We start from the raw sequence: 16,920 nt of genomic DNA, 5'->3' as shown, positions 1-16,920 counted from the left end.
TTAAGTAAGTATAAAGGCGACCATGTCTTGTAGACAATAGGGATGTAGTTATTGCAAGTGAGATTGTAAACTGTTCTGTCTGGAGGTGGTAACAATCCTAACATTGATAAGAAACAAATGAATAGAATATTTTATTTGAGGTATCTATGTGTCTTTTTCCTCACATAAGCTACGAAATGATAATTCAAACTTACATCATTAACATGGAACCTGACCATCAATGAAGGAGAAAAAGTAGATTATATATATATATATATATATATATATATATATATATATATATATAAAAAATCCTAAAATATATATCCTAAAATATATATTTCCATTTGCTTCACATATCTTACAAAATCTGGCCTGTGGAATTCTCGGGATGGATGCACATCTGCATTATAACTCGCCTTTGACCAGAAGTAGTATTTGACTACTTGGTTGAATAATGTTTATTAAACACTTATTATATTTCTGATTTATTGCAAACCCAAAGAAGAAATTAAAGATACATTTAACAATATTTTTAAAGTATAAACTAGTTGGTACAATAATAATAATAATAATAATAATAATAATAATAATAAACTAGTACAATACAACAAAGAAAACATTTTCAACTAATGAAACAAATAATCAATGTATCAAAATGTAATGAGGCAACTGGCCAACTCCATTGCACATGGGAAGGCAGGCCTGGATGTGTTTTGTTCATCCTTCATCATTTTTCTTTGGTTTTCATGTCTTATTTGACTATTATTTCCCCCTTATATCAGACTCCTCTGTTGGCGGAGCTTATTGATAAGCACATGTATGCATATATTATCTCTAGCTCTTAGACTGGTATCTCCTGGAACATTATGCGGTTTAGTTAACTCGGTCATCTTTGCATGGCATTTTGCAACCAGGCTCTGAAGACAAGTATTGAATCGATCAGTTCCATTTAACCTGCAAAGCGCTTAATGTTGCACTATTATTCAATAGTGGTCTGCAGATTTGATTTAACCGTGTTGTCGCTTCTGATGACCAGCGATTTACATGAAAGCAAGCATTATGAATGCCATAGGTCACCCCTGGAGAAACAGGAGGTGATCCCTGCTGTATTGACACACAGGGAAGAAAGTGAACTGGGCACAGTCCCCGTTGGGGTAGATCTTTTATGTGCATCTTCAAATCTGCAGTCTAGAAAAAAAAAGAGAGTGTGCTAAAGTTTGAGCTGAGATGATATATTTGAACAAATACACTCTATTTTCCCAGCATCTGTATCAAAGAATTTTTGCCACAATTTAAATCTGATTCAGGTGGTGAAACATCTGGAAATCATGATGCATTTACAGAACATCATAAAATGTTGACATATAAAGCTGAAAATTATGTAATGTACCATTTTGTGCTAAATCAGATGCCATCTCATGCTGGAGTCTCTGGAGATGAGGAATGGCAGGTGCCAAATGTTCTGGGGAAAAATGAAAGCAGCTTAAAGAAATCTGATTTTTAAAAATTAATGAGTTTGGAAAAGTCTGCATTATTCTACTTTGGTCCTGAGATGTCTAAATATATCTATCAAAAACATTAAATACTCTAAATATGTTCTCAATGTTAATTTGACTTTTTAGTTAAGAGCAACTATATAATATTGTATTTCATGGACTAGGAGATAGAAGGGCTTATAGCCTGGAGAAAATTACCTTCTGAACCTACAGAGGAAAAGAAAAACCATAAAATTGGTTGCAGCCTTGTTGCTGCAGTTAGAGAATTAGAAGAATTTGGGTGGGTTTGACTCTTGTTTTGCACATTTCTAACCCTTCTTGGTATTTTACAAAGAGGAGTTCTAAGCAGAACTCCCGCTGCTGCTCCCATCAGTGGCCATTAGCATCAGACGCCACGCCAGTCCAAGCAGACTTTCTGAGCTTCCAAACCAAAGGAAGAAGATCTTGCATTGCCCATTTTATTAAAAATTATTAATCCAAAACAATGTTGCTCCACTCTGCTCTTTGGCCCGTTCCTCCCACCCTCGGATGCCTGCACCTCTGCTTCTCCAGGGTCCTCCAGCAGTGCTTTTGCACATTTTCCTTTCCATACTTGCAGCTTCTCTAACCCTACCCCTCAAACCCCAATCCAACCCTAACAGCCTCTGTCCCTTGGCTCTCAAGTTTGGTAACTTTGTAATTTAATGGTGAATTTTAAAACCCCTTTTCCATGTCATTCACAAACATCTCTTGAGTAACTACCAACGTTAGGAACTTTTCAACATTAATTCACTTTAAAATGAGGTGATGTTCCAGGGCTTGTGGCTCATACATTCTATCATAGGGAGTTGGATTTTTTTAAAAAAAATATTTTATTTATATATATGTGTGTGTGTGTGTGTGTGTGTGTGTGTGTGTATTGTGCCTGAGGCCAGAAGAGGATCCTCATGAGATACCCTGGACTAGAGTTACAGATATAGTGAGCCACCCTGTGTGTGCTGAACCCAGATCTTCTACAAGTGGTTGTTAACCACTGAGCCACCCAGCCAGCCTTGAGAGACATTTTTAAGACAAATATAAGACGTCCAAAGAAAAATATAAGATCCTTAGATAAGTTTGAACTTAAGATATGCCACAAAATACACTTTACTATAAATCTGTTCCATGTCATATTGAAGTAAAATGAAAGAGGGTACATTTACCTGATTTTTTTTTAGTAGTTCTGTAGTTAGCGCCCCAGCAACAGTCCTATACCCAGTTGGCAGGATTTTGTATTGACAGCTTTCTTTTGTATGGTCTCTCAGTGGCTGTAGATTTTGTTTACACTTAATCCCCAGCTCCCTGAGACATTTTCTTGCAACAGGGCCAGGTTATATCATTCTCTGACTTTAGACATCACCTTTCTAGTTATTGTCCAAATCATACAGTTATAAAAGCACAAAGCGGACTGTTGTCTACAGTCCAGAAGTCCATGCTTGCCTGCACCTACAGTGTTCTGCTGTCCCGTTCATGACATGTCTTACTTATTAGCTTCTTCAAAATTTCAGTTGGTAAGTGCAGCAATCAAGAACGAAGCCTCTGAAACACACAGTCTGTATTCCTGACTCCTCTGCCTGCTGACAATTAGGACTTCACACAGGTCACTGGCTGTGCCTCAGTTTCTCCATTTGTACCTACCTCTGCGAGTTTCCAAGGACACTAAATGTGACCGCATGTGTGGAAGAGAGCACACTGGCACTCTTCCTCTGCTATGGCAGTGCCTCACAATCATGACCACCTGTGTGAAGGTTCTAGAATGGCCTGGAAGGTCTAGTACCCAATAGAAAACTTCAACGCTAAGTGATTATTGAAATGAACAGTTCCTAGCACTGAAGAGAGAAAGAGAAGAAATAAACAATGGCTTCTACGGTGAGGCTTAAAAAAAATCCAGTGTATGTATCCTGTCCTTTGTTGTTGTTTTTCCTTGTAATGGTGAGCAGTAAAAAATAATTTGTCTTGTCTTATTTTAAGAAAAAAAATATAGACCACTTGAAGTGGGAAATGAAACACACACACACACACACACACACACACACACACATTCCAACAAAGCTCCAAGTATAATATGTGACTCAAGGCCTATCTGTACCTCCTCTCCTTTCCTTTTTGGAAAGTAAATTTTCAGAGGTCAGAATCAGTTCTTTCAGTAAAAGGCCACTCTCCTAACTGTGTAAGCTTTGGGTCACTGGTAAAAATATTCAGTGACAATCATGGTGATGGCCCCCTGATGATCTGTCCAAGAAAAATTGGATTAAGCAGCAGGTTTCCAAACCCACCGTTCAGCAGGAAATGACTCATTTTCTATTATACTTCTGTAGCTGGTGTGTTTTGGCATTATGCTGCTTGTCAAATATACTAGCCAAGTTTGTAAATTGAACTCTACAGTGCACCTTCAAATATTCTGACAAATAGAATCTCTGGGGCTTGGAACATACCATGTTCTTGGTCTTGCCAGAAAGTATGAGGGAAGCCTAGTATAAAATAATATAAAATAATATATCCCATCTGCCTGAGAGATTAGTGAAAATGTAAAAATCATTATTGCTATAAATCTTTAGTGTCCTTATATTATTACTGCAAGTCTACAGTATGCTTTTGGGGCCTGGGAATCATGAAAGAAATATCTGAAATAACCACGGAAAATATAGGGTGGATGACACAGAAAGCTCCATGAGAGGGCGATCCCCAAATTATCACAGACCCAGCTCCATTGTCTTGGAAGACGGCAAATCTTTGCAAAAAAATCAGAGTACTTTAGAATTGTTGTGACTTTGAGAGTGTGGATTCATAAAGGAGGAAATACTATGATTTCTGTCCCCACTCAAAGGTATCTTTCGTTGTTTCTGACTTCTTCAGAATATTGTGAACACTGAAAATTTTATCTGAAAACAAAACGTCTCGTGGAGAGTTCTGGGAGCCGGAATGAAATGAAATGAACAAATGCACAGCCAGTGAATGAATGGATGAGGGAGGGCTTTGAACTTAAATGATATTGAAAAATCAGGGTTTTTGAAACAAAATATGTAATCAAATATAAGCTTTTATAACTCTCAAAATCCCTGTGGGAACTTAAGCACTCTATGTGATTAAATCTAATCTTTCAGCTTCTACAAACTCAGTTTTACTTTCCTAAACCCTTCCACACTGAAGACATTCTTCAATCGCTAGTAATATTATACATTTTTTTTCCATTTTAAAAAGTTAAACCAATAATCATTAGATTTAGAGATAATTATCAGGAACATTTTGTATTGTGTATTCGAGTTTGTTACATTTTTATGTGATTTCCCAATTCTCGCCACAGTGACTGCAAACTGTACTAGGTGACAGAAAGAAACTCTCAAATCTCTAAAATGCCAAGGTGTGTTTTCTGTTATTCCTTTTCTAGGTGAAGTGCTGTGTTAATATCTTGAAGGATAAACAAAACCATTGGTAACAATAGAGTTCCCCCCTCCAAAGCAAACACTTGGCATGCTTAGTTTTAGAACAGAATACACTTGGTTGTATGGCAAGTAGAGTGATATCATTTCTTATAGTCTTCTTATCCCCCAAAGATTCAATACTTTTAGAACAACTAACATCTTGGACAGATAACTAGTGGATTCAGGAATCCCGCAGCTAAGGAGGACATAGATCAGGCAGCAAACAGCACTGGGTAAGCAAAAGATAATGGAAAGGAAGGAAGGTAGAGAGGGAGGGAGGGAGAAAATAGCCTGGTTTTGGACTTCCTGAATAGAAGAAAGAGAAAACAAGATCTTTGAAGCCAGACACTGACCAGCTTGGCTACGTATTTACAAAGTAGCCACAAACAGAGCTCATATTTAGATTTGCATTAAAGGACAGATTATTAATACAGTTGATGATCCAGATAAAAAAATAATCACTAAAATATTTCCTACCATAAAAAGGATACACAAGTTAATTTATATCCTGTATGCTAGCATGTGCCTATCATACCTGCACTGGGCATGCTGAGGCAGGAGGATCAAAGAATTAAGACCAGCCTGGACTACATAGGAAGATTCTGTCTTAAAATTTAAAAAAAAAAATAGAAAAAGTTAATTCACAATCTAGTATAAATCCATCATCTTAATCATTGTATACATGGAAACTGCCCATCAGGTGAGCCAGGCATGGGCAGCAGGTGCCGCTGTCCACACTGAGCGAGTCTGCCTTTATGAGAGTCTTGATCAGCCTGCAGTGACCTGCCCTTGAAGCGGTAGTTTAACAACCTTTGCCCAAGCACTCTCTGGCTCTTTGCACATCTTTAATAGTTTTCTTGACGGACTATGAAGAACTGCCAGATGACAGTTCTATTTCATTTTTGTCACTGCCTGGTGCTCCCTTTCTCTCTCTGGCTTTTTCTCAAGGGCATGATTCTATAAGTCAACGTGGCAATGTTCACAGTGGGGATTGCTCTTTCAACCACTGTATTGATGTAGTAAGAGCGAGTTGCAGACATGTCAAGATTTCAGGCCTTCAAAAAAGTAATCAAGGAGTATTTTATAAACTCTAATGTCCTTTCCATTGGAAGCAAATTGAAACTGGGGATTGGGATCTGATATTAAGGGTTTACTTTAAAACACTGCTGCCAGAGGCATAAAAACCCATTTTGATTAATATACTGTAGGATTTTGTTCCCTTGGAAAAAAAAAAAGCACAAACGATGTGCTTTTGTTTCCCAAGTTTTAAATAAAACATTTGTCATTATTTTACACTGTATGATCTAATTGCACAATTATTTCATTAGATGGCACCAGAAAAATATGATTTCAGATTCCTCTTGCATATTCTATGTTTTAAGTAAATATCACTTTCAGTCAAAGATTATTTATTAAATTATATGATTCTTTGCTAAACATAATTGAGATGTCAAAACTTTTTTATTAGTTCTGCATAATGAAATAATTGAGGAAATAGTAATAAATTATTTCTTTTGTAATTTAGAATAAATAAAAACAGTTGCTAGGATTTTCCGTAAGAATGTGATACTCTTAAAACTCTCTCTCTCATATAATTATGTTGATGAATGTCATATGTTTCCTCAGCAAAAACGCAAAGTGAGCTTGTGTTTCTGTCTCCTGTGCAGAGTCAAGTGCGCTCTTCCACACTGCATGGGTATAAAGGTTTCTTTAGATATTGTTTCTTTTGATTGCCTCAGTGTGGATAGGGATGAGAGCTTCATTCAAAAATTAAGGATGCTGGTCCACTGGCCATGACATTTTCATTATGCTTATTAGCTTCCACCTGTTGTAAAAACCACAGCTTTGACCCTAAGAGTAGGAAGTAAGTTTAAAAGCCGCGAAATACCAATTTAGTTTTTAGGATTAAGAAACTATTACTGTAGGGGAATGGAGAGATGGCTCAGTGGTTAAAGCATTTTCTGTGCAAGTCTGAGGACTAGAGTCTGCAATTCCAGGACCACCTAGATGCCAGACAAGTGCAATGGTCTGCCTGTAACCCCAAAGCGCAAGGATAGGCAGAGGAAGCAAGATGTTGAGGTGGTAGAATCGGTGAGATCTGGGTCCAGAGGGACATCCTGCCTCAGTAAAGAAAATGGAGATTGATCAAGTGAGTTACCCATCAGCAGCCTCTCATCTTTACATGCATGCGCACACACGTGCGCACGCAACACACACATTCACACATAAATGCACATCTACATGTAAAAGGAAACAAAGATACCCCACTCTTATAGCTAGTGTAAGATGTCAGGCATCATGAGGGACATGGAGGCTTGGATGTTGACTTTTTCTTCAAAGACCTCACCATCCAGAAAGAAGGTTTGGTTCATTAATGCATAATGTTGACTAGAATGACACCTGAAAGTAAATAAGAGAAATCAATATAGACTTTTGAGAAAACTGGAGACCCCATGGCTTAAGAGCGAGGAATGATGGGACATGGACAGAAGAACAGCAAAGGATTCGAACTTGAGCTTGAATGAGAGTCATGGTAGCAGTAACTGACATTTTTTGAACTATTTGGTGACCAGATATTCCTTAAAATTCATTTTCTTTACCATAAGTCTTGGACATATTAAGGTCAATGGATATGGATAGTTGGGATGAAAGAGACAATATGAATAAAGGAGTTGAATGGGGCTAGGTCCTGACTTTTAACTCTTCTGTACATAGAATTGGAGGTACTGATGCACATGAGACAGGACCACAACTTCACCTCCCTGCAGTAGCTTTGATAACACTTGCAGCATCAAGATGATAAGAGCCATGCATACCTTAAAGATAATTAGATTTGGCTAAGCTTCACTACAGGCTGTTTTGACCATGGAATCGTGAATTTATTAACAAAACTGTGTTCTTTCAGCTGGAAAATCTGAGAATTAATCACAAAATGTAAAAGAAAACAAAAAATACAAAGAACAAAACAAAACAACAGCAACAAAATTGCAGACTATTCCTGGTGTGGCGTCAAATTATCTAGCCATATAATTTCCAGTCCACAGTTTATATGCTCTGTACTCTGAGGTTATTGGACCCAGTATGTGCCTGTCTATCCCACAGCTCATTGCTTGGGACACTCTGGGTTTCTCAGCTTGCTGATTGGCTCAAGAATGACTTGAAGGAGTGTGCACTATACTCCATCACCTCGTCCACCCATCCATTCAAGAGGCATACCTCTCTGGCTTGTGCTGGAGAATTGGAATAACCACCTTTGGAATTGTTTCTCCCCCACCATTCCTCATGTTCTTCTCACCTTTACTCTTTTAGAGGGCTCGCTTTACTTTCTGATGTTTGGTGACATTATTTTCCTGCTCTTGAAGATGCACCTTTTTCTTCATTATAGTTAAAGCTTGTTCCATCCTCTGCTGTTGAAAGTCTTGTGGGCCATCCCTCTCCTACGACTTATTCAAGATCAATGGAAATATGTATTTACAGAAACAGTTGTTTAGGAATGTCTATAACTATTAGCAAGGAAGTGCTAAATGCTAAATCATTCTGCTTTTCCACCAGTCCCGCATGTGTTTGCTGCTGATGTCCATGCAGCACCAGTGTTTCTAAGTAAATCTCTTCTGCTTGGCTGTGCAGTGCAGTCTCACTGTGGTTTACACTTGGATTCTTTAAAACAATTAATGGGAGGAGCAGTGGTGATCACACGTCGGCTGCTGGAAAGAACTGGCTTCTCGCTTCAGGTCATCTGAAAAGCTCAGTTTGCTACACAATAAGGATCAGGAGATCTGACCCTGGTTGCAGAACCATTCCTGTTTGCAGAATACAGGGTTGTATTCTCACTCCATCCTTCCAGACCATCCTAGGAGATCTCTAAGATTCCATCTGGGAAATTACTAGGAGTCCTTGGAAGGGAAAGAAGGAAGATTGTTGGTTGGAATAAAAACAGGGTTGAATGAGTTCCAGAAAGCAGGCTTCTCAAACTCGTGGACAACAATCTGCTGAAGAAGACAACTTTAAGAAGCCAACTCGAGGCAACATGCAGAGAAGTAAGATGAGGGGAGCTGCCTCCGGAAAGAAGTCAGCTGGTTCACAGCCCAAGAGTCTTGAACCAGCCCTCCCAGGAAGATGGGGCGGTCGCTCTGCTGAGAACCCCCCTTCTGGTTGGGTGCGGAAGACACGGAAGAACAAGCAGAAGGCTCCTGGTAACGGCGATGGCGGCAGCACCAGCGAAATGCCCCAGCCCCCACGTAAGAAAAGGGCACGGGCTGACCCCACTGTGGAGAGTGAGGAGGCATTTAAGAATAGGATGGAGGTGAAAGTGAAGATTCCTGAGGAATTAAAACCATGGCTGGTGGAGGACTGGGACTTGGTTACTCGGCAGAAGCAGTTGTTCCAGCTCCCTGCTAAAAAGAATGTAGATGCCATTCTTGAGGAGTATGCCAATTGTAAGAGATCGCAGGGAAATGTTGATAATAAGGAGTACGCAGTGAATGAAGTGGTGGGAGGGATAACAGAGTATTTCAATGTGATGCTGGGCACTCAGCTGCTCTACAAGTTTGAGAGGCCCCAATATGCTGAGATACTTCTGGCTCACCCCGATGCGCCAATGTCGCAGATCTATGGGGCACCACACCTACTGAGATTATTTGTGAGAATTGGGGCAATGTTGGCTTATACGCCCCTTGATGAGAAAAGCCTTGCGTTACTGTTGGGCTATTTGCATGATTTCCTTAAGTATCTGGCAAAGAATTCTGCCTCTCTATTTACTGCCAGTGATTACAAAGTGGCTTCTGCTGAGTATCATCGCAAAGCCCTGTGAAGGTCTACTGACCGCTCACTATTGTCTGGTATCTGTAAACACTTCTGTTTAGTCCTTTCAGTGTATAATTGATGTTCTTTAAAGCTGTCAGTGTAAAACAGGGCTTATGTTTCAGTTTGTTTCCTGTTCTGTTGTAAGCAGAAAATAAAAGGAGTGCCCGACTCCTTTCCTCATTTCAGAGTTGCTACCAGTGTATGCAGTAATTAGACAAAGAAGAAATTCAGTAGAACATTTTATTGCCTAGTTGACATCATTGCTTGAATGCTGGTGGTTCTATCCCTTTGACACTACACGGTTTTCTAATATGTGTTAATGCTACGTGATAAGATGCCCTGGTTCCTAGTGCCAAAGGTTCAACTTAATGTATATACCTGAAAACCCATGCATTTGTGCTTCTTTTTTTTTTTTTTACCGTGCTTGACGTAAACAGCCCATCCTCTGCGATCCATCTTTGTTGTTGCTTAGGCATTCATTCTATCTTTGCTTAAATTGTTGAAGGATGGTGATTTGTTTTCTGGTTTTTGTATTTGAGTCTAATGCACGTTCTAACATGATAGAGGCAATGCATTATTGTGTAGCCACAGTTTTCTGAAAAGTTGATATTTTAGGAATTGTATTTCAGATCTTAAATAAAACTTGTTTCTAAATTTCAAAGCAAAAAAAAAAATAAAACAATTAATGGCATCAAGTACTCATATTTGGAACCCACACATACAATTTAGTGACTAATTTCTATTTATTTATTTTTGGAATTTTACTAGATTGTCTTATTACTTAGTTCTAGTTTCAGGCAATTACAAGTCAACAAGGTTTTTATGTGACCATAGTATTTTTTAGCACCTGGTAAAATACTTCTAAATGCAATTGTCACATAGAATGGTAAATCTATCTCACTTTATATTTCCTAACAGAAAATTTTTGATGAATTGCATAGACTCTGTATAGCAGTTTAATGTGTGGATTCATAAGCTAACATTATTGAGTATTCCAAGTTATAATAATAGCATATCTTCTCATATTGGCTATCAGTAATTTCTCTCAGAAATATTTTATAGTTTTTAACATGTAAGTCATATATATCAAAATTAACTCAGATTTTATGGTATTATAAATGGTTATTTTAAGTTGAAATGTCCAGTTGTTTGTCGTTAGCTTACATGAATAAAATTGCAATTTGTATACATTGAATATATTATTTGTTGTTGTGACAAACTCTATTTATGAAAGGCTGGTTCTGGCTCACAGTTCAAGGATATAGTCCATCATGATGGAGCAGTCCTGCTGGCAGGTGCTTGAGGCAGCTGCTCAGGTGGCATCAGCTGTTCACATGGCGTCAGCTGTTCACATGGCGTCAGCTGGTCACATGACATCAGCTGTCAGGAAGCAGGGAGAGATGAACTGGTGGTCAGATCTCTTTCTGCCTTTCACTCATTCTTGGGTCCCAACCAGCTGCACAGTGCCACCCACATTTAAGGGCTTTTTCCTTAACTAACCCCATCCAGAAACTCACACATAGTCTCACCAAGGGGCTTGTCTTCTGAAACTTCTGTCTTGTCAAGTTGACAACTGAGATGAGTCTCACTCTGACCTTCGATTTGTTATTTTGCCAGAGTCTTAAATTAATTCTAATGGGTTTTCTGTGGGCTGACCTGGGTGTAACACACAGATGATGGCTTGAGTAAACAAATTGTTCTCTTTTTTCCTCCTGACCAGCCTGCTTTTATTATTTTTCCCTATTTTGTCAAGGCCATTTAGGAGGCCATTGAGAGGATATGAGGAGGTAAGAAAAGATGTCACGGGGAAGAGACCAGAAGCTAAAGGGAACAAAAGAGTAACAATACACATGGTTGGAAGCAAAAGAGGACGCTGGGAAGAGGAAAGTGGTCAGGTGACCAGAGTGATGGAGGAGGGCTTGGGGAGATAGTAGCGTTCAAGGAGAACCAACAGAAAACATGTATGAAAACCCCAAAATGAAACTTCCTTCTTTGCATAGCAAGTTTTAAAAATAGATACGGTTATTTGCTAAATAGCTTTCCTACATCTATACATATATAGGAATGATCATATACTCCTTTCTTCATTTAGTTTGCTTATGTTGAGTTGATTGCTTTCAAATACTCAGCTAAGAGTAGGGTTGTATAAACCCCTGTTTGTTACTGATGTACCAACATTTGACCTATTGTCTGATTCAAGTTGCTACAATGTTCTCACATGCTGCTGTGTCTATGGCTTGTGGAATATTGGTTTGTAGTGTTTTTCTTCCTTTCCTTTTACACAGTTCTGGCTCTTTTGGCACCAGGTCATTTCTAGCCTCACAGAATGTGATGGACCCATTTTCCTTGCTTTGGGCAGACATTTTTGGTACCATTTCTTAGTACCATCTCTTCTAACATTTGTTAGAATCTCCAAGTGATACTATCCATCTAGGCTTAGAGAGTGATTTGCAAGAATGTTTTAGGCTATAAATTAAGTTTATTTAAATATAAAGGATTAGTTAGGTTATCTTTTCTGATATGTGCTTTTTGACAATGGATTTCAGCAAATTTATTTCCTTTTGTTATTATCTTAATGTTTTTAACAGTTGTAGCTACAGCCTATACCTAACATTCCATATTCTGGTATTAATAGTTTTCTGGGGTTTTTCTCACTAATTTTGGTAAATGCTCTTCAGTGAAATTGGTATGTTTAAGACACAGAGCATCTTTCACTAATACTTCTTACTTGCTTCCTACTTCATTCATGTCTACCCCACCTTGTTATTTCTTTCTCTTCACTTTCCTCGAGTTGAGTTTTCTCTTCCCTTTCCAGCACCATAACATGTAAGTAAAGACTCATCATATCATGCTGATTATAAATGATGCTATCATTTGTATTTCCCAAAGCCCTGTTTGGCAGCATTCCACAATTTTGTATCATGTGTTTTCATGTACCATATAATTCAAAATAATTGATTCCCATTGTGATTTTTTTGCTCTGACTCATATATATATATATACATATATATATATACATATATATATATGTATATATATATATATATATATGTCTACAAAATTCCCAAATGTCTATTTCCCAGATAGCTAGCTTTCAAATATGGATTACAGGTATTGTGGTCAGAGCAGGAACAATAAAAACAATTTCAAGTCTTTTCTATTTATTGAGAGTACTTTAGTCTAGAGCATAGTATGTCTTGTTAAGTGTATGATGTCTGTTTTTCAAAAAATACGTATTTTTTTTCCTTTGGAACTGGAGCATTTTACAGAGTGCCAATCAGGAGGAGTTAGTATATAAGGTGCTCACATATTGTTCCTTATTTAGTTTATATATTCACTTAATTATTGAGCAAGAGATTTTGAAATATTTAGTGGCTTGTGAATTTAGTCAATTTTCATTCATTTCTATAAGCTTTTGCCATTGTGTTTTTGAAGGTCTATTATTAGAAACAGACACAACTAGGATTGTTATGTTTTATTGGTACATTGGCCTTCTGTCTTTGGCTGAATCTCCCTTTATTCCTGGAATAATCTTTCTTTAGATATCTTGCCTAATATTTATATAGTAAATAAATTTATTTTATTCGATTTATTATGATCAATCTTTCTTCATTCTTTTATTTTGACCTCTTTATGTGCCATATTTAAAGAGCAGTTCTTAGAAACAGCATGCAGAGCATCAACTGACATTTATGGTCTCTAAATGGGATGCTTAAAACATTTTCAGTTAATATGATTTTTGCATTTTAAATGAATTTAATGGCCCTACTTTGCTATGTATTGTACCCTTTAAAATATTTTTTAAATTTTACTTTATGTGTGTGTGTGTGAGTGTGAGTGCCTGAATGCATGTACATGCACCACATGTATGCAGTGCCTCTGCAGGCCAGAAGAGGTTGTTGGGTTCCCTGGAATCGGAGTTACAGATGGTTGTCAGCCACCCACTGTAAGCTCTTGGAACCAAATCCATCTCCTCTGCAAGAGCGGTATTGTGCTTTCCCACTTAGCCATTTCTCCAGTCTCATGATCTGTCTTTTAAACTGTCTCTGCTCTTCCTTTTCATGTATGGGGAGTGTGCTGGGGATTAAACATAGATTCTGAAGTTGCTAGGTAAGCTATTTGGCCATGGAGTTACATCCCCACCTTCTCTGTTCTTTGTGTTCCTTTCCGTCTTTCCATGTTTTGGAACGTTGTTTAGATGGATTAATACTGATTATTCTAACAAGACAAAGATCTTCAAAAATAGATTATAACTATTTTCATACATTAAACAGAGCTTGAGTAATCTACCATTTGCTAATGCTTCCATAGTTACTCAATCAAATTCCTTAAACGGACTTACACAGCCATGTACGTAGTTTTCTTGATTTGCCACCTCCCAAATAATGCTCTTCCTTACCTCTAGGTCACCCTTTGGCTCTCACTACAGTGGTATCCCTGTTAGTCTTCAGATGTGTAAGGCTAATTCCAGATTTGAGAGTACTTACACTCTCTTCACTTTCTGGAATTCTCTATTTAAATCACCTTCTGGAAGTGGTCTTCATCACTGTCATTCTCCTGCCTCACATTTTATCTTCATTGTTAACCCCCACTACTAATCTCCCTTACCCTCCCTTGGTTTCCAAAGCACTATACTCAGTATTTTAGGTACTGTATTCATTGTTTATGTTTCTCCCTCTTCCTTCATGGAAGAAGATCTGAAGGAGATCAGGAATTTTGGTAGTTTCTTCAATGCTGTGCCTCTAATACCTGTGATGGTGTCTTAAACATAATAAATACATATTTTGAAGAAGCCAATTCATTAGCAGATAGAAAACACAGAAAATACCTTTGCTTGCTTAACTTCAAATAAAACTATGTCAACATCTGTAAACCTGAGATGGAATTATATTTAAATTCTCTTCTTAAATCATCATAATTCAATGTTGCTTGGATCATTTTGTGAAATAAATACATAGTTTAGTAACATCATTTCATGAAACAATATATGTTTAAAAGATGGGAATTTAATGATAAATAGCATAATAGGAAGCTTTGCATTATATGTGATTCAAGGTGCTCTTATGTGTGCATGTGCATTCTTTCTCTCTCTCTTCCCTCTCTGTTGCATAACAGAGCGAAAATTCCATCATTTAAAACTTTGCTTTAAATTACACGGGAACTCAAGGTTTTCATTAAAATGTTGACTACTCATGAAGGTGAAGGAATGCGTTGTAATAGTTTTGCATAGATTTAAAGTTAGGAGACAGTTTATTAACATCATGCACAAAGCAAGTGGTTGGAAATGAGACTTGTGTCCTGAAACACAACTTTCTGTCACTTGAATAGCTTCATATCCAAGCTGATGTCAACTCTTTAATTTATCCAGAGTAGTTGTGTATGTAGTAGCATGTGTGTCTTTTTTATATGAAGGCCATTCATGGGGATTTGCTAGCAGGTAGATCTGCATTTTGAATATTGAAGCAAATATTTTCTATTCTTGTAGCCTATGCTTAATATTTTATAAATAACTTTTAATAGATCAACTGAATTATTTAAGTAAATATAAATGAAAATGGAGTGATTATGATTAATTCATAAAATTTACTTCTGTAGGCTAAAAATAAATGAAAATAAAAGCATATTAATTCTACTTACATGCAGTGAAATCTCTCAATCTGGGCTCCCGATCCTAGACTGCTTTCCTATCTGTAAGAAGAAAAACAAAAAGTGATAGATTCAAATATTAACCACAATAGTTTATCTAGAAAAAAACATACACAAGAAGAAAGAGACTTTCTGATCGCAGGGATGACAGCCAGTATAACTGGTTCCTCTAGAGTTAGGTAATTTGAATAGTCTTTTAGTTTTACAGAATGAACTAAATAATGAAGCCTTCACTCCTAACTCCTCACAGATTTATGGAATTCAAATCAACTATTTACGGATTGTGAATGAATTGCCCATCAATAACATCTTCAACAACATAGAGTCTTTCCACATGATATATGTGAAAGATTAAAAAAAATAACTAAAGGCCAAACATGAGAATAATATTTTCAAAAGCAGATGTTTCAGCCTCTGCTCTGATAAACTAGTTTATCATTATCATGTACTTTCTTATTTCTTTCCACATTTTCAAGAGCCTCTTGGAGCCTTGCGAATTTAGAAAACCTGCTTATAACCAGAATTTTTACATCTTTCCAAATTCTTTATCAAACTGTAAATGATCTTGTGAGGGTGACTCAGGAACCCTTCAGAAGTGGCTGGAGTGACATCATTCTGGAAGCAGCTTGGGACTTTCAGGACAAGAGGGAAAGTTGCTCACTGTGCCTTTTCTGAGGCTGTGACAAAATCACTCAGAATTTGTTTTTTCTACTACCTATTTGTCTTTGCCTTAATTTTTATGACTGGCTTATAGCAACCCGAGACTGATTATCTAGCCAATCTATGACATAGTCATGCCTTTTGAGCCTGAATTCCTCAGGGTCAACACAGGTTCTACTTCAATCATTAATAATTTTCTGACTTTTCTTTGGCCACAGAGACCCCTGCACAGAGACCTCTGCATTTGTCATGCAGACTATGACAGTTGACATTATGAAGAATGTCCGTTAAGTTAAAGAACCATCTCCCCTTCATTTAAAAAATCAACTTTTAATTATAGAGTTTTAGATGTAAAAAATATTGTATAGTGTGTGGGTAGAGACTTTTCCTATATCCAGCATCTGATTTCAAATGTTAATTAACAATAGCTACATTATTATGGTACATTTGGTCCATGTACATTAATTAATATGATCTATCTGTCACATATGTGAACCAATATTGATATATTTCTGCCTGGAATCCATGACTTATTGAGTTTCCCTTAAGCTTTACCTAGCATTGTATAAGGAACAGAGGAAGCCCTGAGCAAGTCAACTGTGGAGTATATGTGTGTTCATCCACATAGATATAACCATGTGAAGGGCCCCATAGCCTTTGGCTCAGTGGGATAGCAAACTTTTTCTGAGGGAACTGAGGGTGAGTGTTGACATTTCATGCTGAAAATGTCCAGCATAGATTCCCCTTTCATATATTTATGGCCCAAAGACTGCTGCCCTAAAGAGAATGGTCCTACTGATCCAGGTGTATGACATAAACTTTGCTTCCCCATTATCAGTATGTAATAACCCAACCTTTTTGTCCATTTATTGTATGCAATAACTCTGCCTCTG

General features: G+C 37.4%; 1 protein-coding gene across 1 annotated transcript; it reads left to right on the top strand.

The window, feature by feature from the left end:
• Nucleotides 1–8,598: 8,598 nt before the first annotated feature.
• On the top strand, nucleotides 8,599–10,375 carry LOC119814735 (mortality factor 4-like protein 2). Its single transcript, XM_038330748.1, has one exon. The coding sequence runs from the start codon at nucleotides 8,862–8,864 to the stop codon at nucleotides 9,726–9,728; it is 867 nt and encodes a 288-aa protein (XP_038186676.1). The 5' UTR covers nucleotides 8,599–8,861; the 3' UTR covers nucleotides 9,729–10,375.
• Nucleotides 10,376–16,920: the final 6,545 nt, after the last annotated feature.

The sequence above is a fragment of the Arvicola amphibius genome, chromosome 5, assembly GCF_903992535.2.
Source record: "Arvicola amphibius chromosome 5, mArvAmp1.2, whole genome shotgun sequence".
Lineage (NCBI taxonomy): Eukaryota > Metazoa > Chordata > Mammalia > Rodentia > Cricetidae > Arvicola > Arvicola amphibius.
This window is presented reverse-complemented; position numbering and strand designations above follow the sequence as displayed.